This window comes from Pecten maximus, chromosome 2 (genome assembly GCF_902652985.1).
Source record: "Pecten maximus chromosome 2, xPecMax1.1, whole genome shotgun sequence".
NCBI classification, from domain to species: Eukaryota; Metazoa; Mollusca; class Bivalvia; order Pectinida; family Pectinidae; genus Pecten; species Pecten maximus.
The window spans coordinates 8,641,406-8,649,726 of record NC_047016.1 but is presented as its reverse complement, the minus strand read 5'-3'; the positions used below and the strand labels follow the sequence as shown (position 1 = coordinate 8,649,726).

General features: G+C 35.6%; 1 protein-coding gene across 1 annotated transcript; it reads right to left on the bottom strand.

Moving 5' to 3' along the window:
- Positions 1–147: 147 nt before the first annotated feature.
- LOC117316361 (rho-related protein racA-like) lies at positions 148–6,494 on the bottom strand. The gene is made up of 11 exons (XM_033870906.1): positions 6,466–6,494; positions 5,426–5,624; positions 4,838–5,045; positions 4,471–4,604; positions 4,109–4,220; positions 3,195–3,376; positions 2,852–3,056; positions 2,012–2,251; positions 1,486–1,589; positions 993–1,232; positions 148–600 (listed from the first exon to the last, which is right to left on the bottom strand). Exons 2-11 carry the CDS (start codon positions 5,609–5,611, stop codon positions 388–390), a joined length of 1,824 nt encoding a protein of 607 aa, XP_033726797.1. The 5' UTR covers positions 5,612–5,624; positions 6,466–6,494; the 3' UTR covers positions 148–387.
- Positions 6,495–8,321: the final 1,827 nt, after the last annotated feature.

The following is an 8,321-nucleotide window of genomic DNA, read 5'->3' as shown; positions in this document are numbered from 1 at the left end:
ACCATATCGGATTACTACAACTTGTAAAATAGTCACAAATTTGATCGCGTAGTAACTAATGAAAGACTACGATGATAATTAACTAATTTGGTGGCCGTCACCTTCTCTGGTGGTCGTATTTTTTTTATCTGATAGTCACAATCTGAACAGATTCAAGATGGATTTTAATTGCAAAAGAAAAGCATATACGGCAAATAGAGTCGTGGCGACACCCATGATAAAAATAAAGATAAAAAAATCCCACGTTCTCAAAACGAGAACAGGGATAGCAGCTCTCCCTGGACACTTAACATGTTGTCATATATATTCACGACTTTAAATACAACTGCACAAATCATAAATAAATGACAATCCCATTTATACATAACGTGATCAATTGTAAATTATTCACATCAATGAACATTCGATTCCATTTCTTGTCCACTTCATTTTGTACTCTGCAACTTCCTCAAGATAAGATAAAGGCGGCCACTGTTTCTTCGTCACTATTTCTAAGTTATCTCCCTTGATTTGTTTAAAGTCGGGTCTTTGTTTGAACGCTATATAGTTACTGGATATGAAGTGTAAGCACCATGTTGCCAACTGGTGGGCATTGCTCATCTGTAAACATAAAAACGCATCTTGAATATGTCGGATTCTACCATTACATTGCAACTAGTGTATCGAAATCGATATTTAATCAAGTAAAGAGACGAACATCAATAGGAAAGGTACAACTTTATGTTTGTCCCCTTTGCAGCATTGTCTGAGTGTCAGTAGCGATATTTGGTAATTGGGTGACATATCTGCTACGTGTTACTGTTTGAAATGTGCTTCAGACTCCTTAATGATATAAAAAAAAACTATCACATTTAGGTGAACTATCTTCTACTCACAGACACATGTAACAGGATAATTCAGGAAACTAAAAGTATCGTTGTCTTTATATTATACATGTTTTTTTCCAGCTTAGTAAAACATTTTACAGTTGTTATTTGCAACATTCAGCCTACCTGAGCTGCTAATAAAAGTCCTATTGCGTCAATTTCAGAGTGTTCTATTTGCTTGGTAACACTCCTCTCGACTTCCTTTGTAGCATACAGTTCACACATATTAATTAGCCTCTTCTGATTGAACCTATCCGCTAGAACAATGAGACTTGTGACTTGGGCCTCTTCCATAGGCGATTGATCGGTGTAAATGTATTCCAGCAGGGCTAGGAAGCATTTCGCGGATGTGGCAGGGATACCGACCTATAAAAGAAAACGTCCCCAATCAGATCATATCCTGATGAAAGGGTGCTGAATTGAGGCATACATGTCCGCAATTTATCCCAACTAAAGAAGATTAATAAAGAATTATTAAGGATCCCGTCATCTAAATACTCCCCAGAGGAGACTAACCCCACTGGTTCTGCATGATATGGTAATATGATTTTCATTGTTCTATTTATGCGAAGCCAGAGTTTTAATCTCAAGGATATCTAGTTTAACAAATAATTGTTACCTCCATCATTTCCTCTGTTCCTTCTCGAAACTGATATCCGAACATAGTCGTCATAGCGCGACATCGTGCACACAGGACGACTTTATGGGCGTAGATCGTGTGACCTGGAACAAAAACAGTCCTGTTCTATTAATACTCAACGCGAACTTCGGATGGAAGCTTTTTCGACTTTTTTAGTACTTTCGATATTCTTTTGATATAGTTATGCACTATTAAAGCGATAAAAGTTCCACGATGCGTTTTAGTGTTCTGATCATGGAGACACTATTTCTTGTAGCACTAAATTTATTCTGCAGTTAGTATTTATCAATTTCGATACGAATCATTTTGTTAACGGATCCTCAGAGCAGGTTCTTTAAACAATGGGATATTTTGTAAGAATCTGTGTTAATGATTTTACTGGAAGCTCCTTTGATCAAGCTGGCATGTATTCAATTACGTCAGAAATGAATCCACTCAAGGTTAGTATTATTTGTTACAATTCATACAATACTCCCTCATAAAGGGTGTAATAACTTTGTGTTACCTTGAACTTTAAAAGCAACATCAGCATGCATTGGATTGTTGAAAAAGAGTTCCTTCATCTTCTGTCCAGTTTCAGCATTGAGAAATGTTCCAATACTTGGATTCAAAAAGTCATGTTCCATGATGTAATTCTGGCAGATCTCATTTAATCTTGTCATTTTGAATATCTTTGACACTCTTACGATCTCATAGACCTGGTCAAGACTGACGCAGCTGTGGTCCTCTGGTAGATTTGGAATCCCTGTATGTAAAAATGACAAGATTTAAAACTTATAGACTGTATTGATAGTATTCGACGAGTTGCGTTGGTCTTAGTTCGACCTATTATCTTAAATCTGTCATTAACGATAAGTGGCTTTCAAAATGAACGGGATTTTGATATTGTATGTAACGAGTTACTATACTATACAATACTTACAATCATAATTGTTACTTTTTGAGACATTTATAGGCAACTTTTGGTCAATTTGACGGAGAGAAACATTCAACATCGAGTGCAAACGTACATGTATTTTTTTATTTGATGACAATTGAAACTCGTTAATTCCTTTTCATTCAAATCAGACGCGTACTTACCTGTATACAGAAATTCGTTAATTCCTTTCCATACACATCAGACGCGTTCTTACCTGTATAGGGAAATTCGTTAATTCCTTTCCATACACATCAGACGCGTACTTACCTGTATGGAGAAATTCGTTAATTCCTTTCCATACACATCAGACGCGTTCTTACCTGTATAGAGAAATTCGTTAATTCCTTTCCATACACATCAGACGCGTACTTATCTGTATACAGAAATTCGTTAATTCCTTTCCATACACATCAGACGCGTACTTACCTGTATAGAGAAACTCAAGCAAGCTAGTAAACGTCGAATGTTTTATATCAGGGGCCAATTTAATCGTTATGCGGTGACGACGTTGACCTTTTTCACGGATGACCTTTCCCTCGTCAAATGCAGAAGTAATGCCCTTAATAAGTCCGGAATTCATATCGTCCAGTGAGAATGGTTCCAAATGCTCGATCTTTCCCGTTTTGTTTTTCTGAAATAGAAGTCGGATGTTTCAAATGTGCTTTAATTTTGGCGATGGTTATGTTCCTTAACAGACATTAGTAAAACCAGGATAATCGCGTTCAGTAATTAAGGTTTGGTTAACAGAGAATGTTAATAGAGATAGTACCTGTGTCACCCCAAAAACCTGACAGAAGAATGAGGAGGCAGAACACAGTACGAGTTTGTGAGCGTCTAGTCTCTGTCCTCCCTCTAGTACAAATGTCACGTCAGAGTATGTAGGTTTCTCCAGCATCCTTTGCCAGTCGTCAACGAACCGGGACGGTTCAACCTCAACCCGGGGAGCTTTTTCTGGAATGCATGAATTGCTTGAATTATGAATAACATGCATTAGGGCATTATGTTTCCAACAAACAAAAATAGCTTTAAACCGGCGGTACTTGGTGTTATACCACATACTTTGAGGAAAGATTCATCGTTAAGTTTTACATGCCACAAGCTATATGATTGGTTTACATGTAACAAGCTATATGATTGGTTTACATGTACCAAGCTATATGATTGGTTTACATGTCATAAGCTATACGATTGGTTTACATGTCACATGATATACAATTGGTTCATATGTCACAAGCTATACAAATGGTTTACATGCCACAAGCGATATGATTGGTTTACATGTCACATGCTATACAATTGGTTTACATGTCACAAGCTTAATTATTAGTGCACATGTCACAAGCTATACGATTGTTTTGCCTCATCTGTAGTTTACGTGTCACAAGCAACCATGACTCGTTTTTGTACGCACGTAATCGGTAGAGTCGACAACTACTAAATGATCACATGTCTATTTTCATCAGAAATGATAAGATAGTTTACATCTCAATCAGAAATAACAGGTTCTCTTACGGAAACGGTCAAGTGTTATTGCTTCAAATATTTTCATACGATATCACAGTGAAATGTCTGACGTGGCTATACCCAGTGCTTTACGTAATCATAATCAAGGCCTGGCATGGTTTCCATGTCAATCGTGCTCCCTTAAAAACCCTGTCATCAAACAAAAGACAACTGATATACCTGCGAGCGGCATGCTTGGTGGGTTAGGTATTTCTCTTTGTATTCTTCTGAAAAACTGTAATCGTTCCTTCTTTCTCCGGCGTGCTGTCAAACCTTTAGTGGCTTCTTTGATCTGGAAACGAACCAAATTAAAATATAAAGGCTATGATAGACCGTGATGTTCTTCGGTAACTAAACACTACATGATTATAATATGATACAGACAACACATGTGTCAAAAGAGCTACAATGTAATTGAAACAAGAAATTCTCATTATTTTTCTGTTATTTAATTTCATTTTCTCCTTCTTTTTACAAACATGTCATTGATCCTATTTTCTCTACGATTTAATTAATGCCAACATCCTATAGGGATAACGTACCGCTGTATTAAAACACGTCGTCATCCCAACTCGAGTCAAAGCACTGAGTTCCTGATATCGTAATCCCAAGTCTTTGGCGACTTTTGACCCTTCCTCATACGTTACGTAATTTCCGGAACCGGTATGTCGCAGATCTGAAAAAAGTAAACTCGGGATTTAATAGAAGCAGTGAATTGTGATATTTTAGCTATGATTTGATTGTGGGTACACTCACGGCTAACAGTTTATTATAAACACAAAACGATCTCTACAATGTGACTTTTGTAAGGTTTAAATTGAAATGCATTAATAAGAACCTGATATCAATTGATGGAGGGTAAATTCTCCGAAAATGTATTAGTGTTAAGGTTGACCCGAACCAACTGACCTGTTTTACAGGCCACGAGCATTTTAGGAACATTTGGACTGTGGTGTTGAAGCTCAGGGATCCATTTTTCTGTAATGTTCACGAAAGAGTCTCTGTTATCTACGGCGAAGCAAAGGAAAATGACGTCACTACCGGGATAGGACAGTGGCCTCAGTCGGTCATAGTCTTCCTGTAGACGAAACATACCAGGATACTGTAACAGTTTACCCTGTATGAATACAATGATCGTCGATCTTTATCTCTGTTTTTCTATTTGATTTAGGATATGGTATTGCAGACCGACAGGTTACTTCGAAGTATTATACAAAATGTATAATGCTAAGATAATATTACACAATTGAGTGTTAAATATACAATACATTTATAATATTCAACAGTGGAAGGACAAATTCATATGAGGGCATTTTCTTCTTATCTCGATTGAATTCAGTTATCTATAATCACATCGTGCTTCAAATACTTTCGACGATCGATTTGTATCATTTTAAAAAAAATGCGATTTAAAAGCAAAACCCAAAATCACTCATGAAATATTCTTTAAATTAATAGCTTGTGCCTCAAACAAGCACCGCACGCTGTTGATGTTACCTGGCCAGCGGTATCCCACGCGGTCATATGGTACTCCTGTCCGTTCAGATGGATATCCGTGACCCAACTTCCAAATACGGTAGGGACATACGCGTGTGGGAAGTTCCCAGTGGTGCTTGCAATTAGCAAACAGCTCTTACCAACTCCTCCATCTCCAACCACAACTAGCTTTAGCTGATTCACCATGGTCAAGGCAGATCTGGTAAAAATATTACCACAGTGAGTTTTCTAAATATTACTGCAATATTGGATCTATTGTCCTCTGGTCTTTATCTACTTTAGGCTTTGAGGTATTAATTAAACCATTGCAGGAGAACTGTTTATTAACTTTCCGAACATGGGAGCCCAATGTACAATCAGGGTTTTAATTATTCACATTGTATTTTCCGTATAATCATAGAAAATCCTACCACGGTCAGAAAAAAAAAGAATCATGAAAAGTGTCTGACAGCAGCAGTCAGAAACATGTCAATCAAACTAATACATTAATAAGGAAGAAGTGCAAGCATATAAGAGGGAAGCATAAGAAGCTTTAGCGAGACAAAAATAACATTTTCCATTTCATTGTGTAAAAATGTTCTACCTTACCAAAATAAGGTTTGTTTATCATTTTGGTACAAGCTGATTATTCTCTCAAACTCTCGTTTTGTTTTTTATCTGACCTGTCTTCCCCCAACTGTTTCCTCATCATCCAATGAAATCGGTATATTCTCAAAAAGAATGATTACAAATTCGAACACTTTCATGAAACCCACACGTATATGTCATTGTCACGACTAAATGCACGTATGAATATAACATTGTACGCCATGTAAACATGCACGAAATTGTTCAGACGGTAAAATTACTTACGTCTGATATCTAAAATTAAAAAAGCCCTACACTATACTTCATTAAGTTCATATCGCAAGTAACTTGCAGTATTTCCACATAAACATTTGATATCACACAGATCCTTTTACATGTAATATATATCTAGTTATATGATAGACATGTTTAGTGGTACAGTATAACCCTACAATGTTTCACACGTAGCCTACCGTATAGGTGTGATCCTTGTATGAACGCCTTTCTACCTGTCACTCCAATTATACCGTCTATAAATACTAAGCACCATGCTACTAATTTTACCGACCAATGAAAATGATGAATTACACTTGGCTATATATAGAATAACAACAATCGTTGTTACTGGCACAGGGGAGATAATCGTTACACGAAAATATGACAATGTCTCGAAGTGAATATGATTTACTATTAAAACGTAGTTATGACGTTACTACCCATCTCTTGTCAAATCTTAGTACGGAAGCCTATACGTGGCATCTAGATGTTTTCATATCTCGTTATACGATATAATTGTCTGGTTACTAAAAAGACAGTATCACGCTATAGAAAGACAGTCTATCGCCTTATAACAAGATAAACTATAGTTTTATAACAATAGAATACTTACCATATATCTAGCTGGTTATGATAAGATTAATACCATTTATAAAGACATTTGCTACAATAACGACAGAAGTTCTCTTTTGAGTATTGAAAAAATAAAGTTACTTAATATTTACATCAAGGTACTGAACGCATATTGACAAAAAAAAATCAGCAGTATATCCTGTTATATTAAGTATACTAACGCTTTTCTCATTTACATTTGCATACTTATAACTAATATAACATAGATATCTGACTTTGCAGACGAAATATTTAACAAATCTACAAAAATAAATGTACTAATTAACTAACTGAAAAAAATGAAGAAATCAAAAAGTCAAAAGATTGAGATACAATATTTATTTGGCGGCCCCAATAAGCTTTCTTAATTATCAGTGTTCGTAATTAAAATTGTTAAAGAACGTTTCGTGCATGAAGTAATTCGTCAGTTAAATGATCAGTTCCTTACAACTAAATATATATAACAATAAAATAAAACATGATTCAAGATTTAAATAACTCAACATCACTACAGGCATCGAATTAAAATGAATTGTTTTGCAAAATTATTTACATGCAAATAGGAAGATATATAGGACAATATGTATGCAGTAAAGCGATTATTAGAATTAATAATAAATAGAAATATTTAAGGATTTGAATCAGATCAGTTGCCCCGGATATATGGTCGGATGGTTTACACACTTGAGTTCTTTTTCTAAAATCTGGATGTGCTGATGACAATATCCAGTATCATAGTTTCACAAGAATGATATTTCCTATAACCTAATCGAGAGGACAGATGTAGATTGTTGGCATATACATAGCGAGAAGTCTTTGTAAAGTGTCCAGAACTTTCACGAATCATTAAACAACATACCTACAACGGATATTGATATATTTCAAAGATCTAATGGACCCATTTCCCCAATGTGTATGGCAGCCACTGGCAACATTCCCAGATTTTAAGGACAATGTGTCAATGATAATTTACATAGTCTGTATATTTTTATCAAGGTCTACATATTTATGTTTATCAACTGATTCCTTTTCAGAAATTGATCAACTTAGCTGATTAAACAAAAACACAATGCTCCCTTCCTTTGTCTATTCTGTAAGACATCATGGCCGACAACTAGCAGCCGATAGGATGAAAAATGTAAGTGTTTAAAAGTTTTTCAAGTGTGCATAAGATAAAAAAAATACTTAAGATTAAATTGCCAAAATAGTTTTGTGATTGCTGATTCGTCCTTTGCGTTTACTTAATTTAAGTGTTAACTACCGCAGTACCATAGAACTCCGGGCTACTGGTAGTCGACTGACAGGAGACCGAAGTGCCAAAAATTCTGGACTATTGCAAAGATACCCATGATATATTTTTATACTACATAGTAAGTGTGATAATATTACATCTTTTTATAGGTTACTATAACATAGTTGTAAGGGTAATATTACATTGTTT

Bases quoted from the DNA above. Each gene is read 5' to 3' on its own strand.
- LOC117316361 (XM_033870906.1), bottom strand. From the start codon at position 5,611: ATGGTGAATCAGCTAAAGCTAGTTGTGGTTGGAGATGGAGGAGTTGGT. The intron at 5,046-5,425 runs GTAACATCAACA...GTATTCATACAG, and splicing joins CGTGGGATACCGCTGGCCAG to GGTAAACTGTTACAGTATCC. The intron at 3,057-3,194 runs GTACTATCTCTA...CTTCTATTTCAG, and splicing joins AGGTTTTTGGGGTGACACAG to AAAAACAAAACGGGAAAGAT.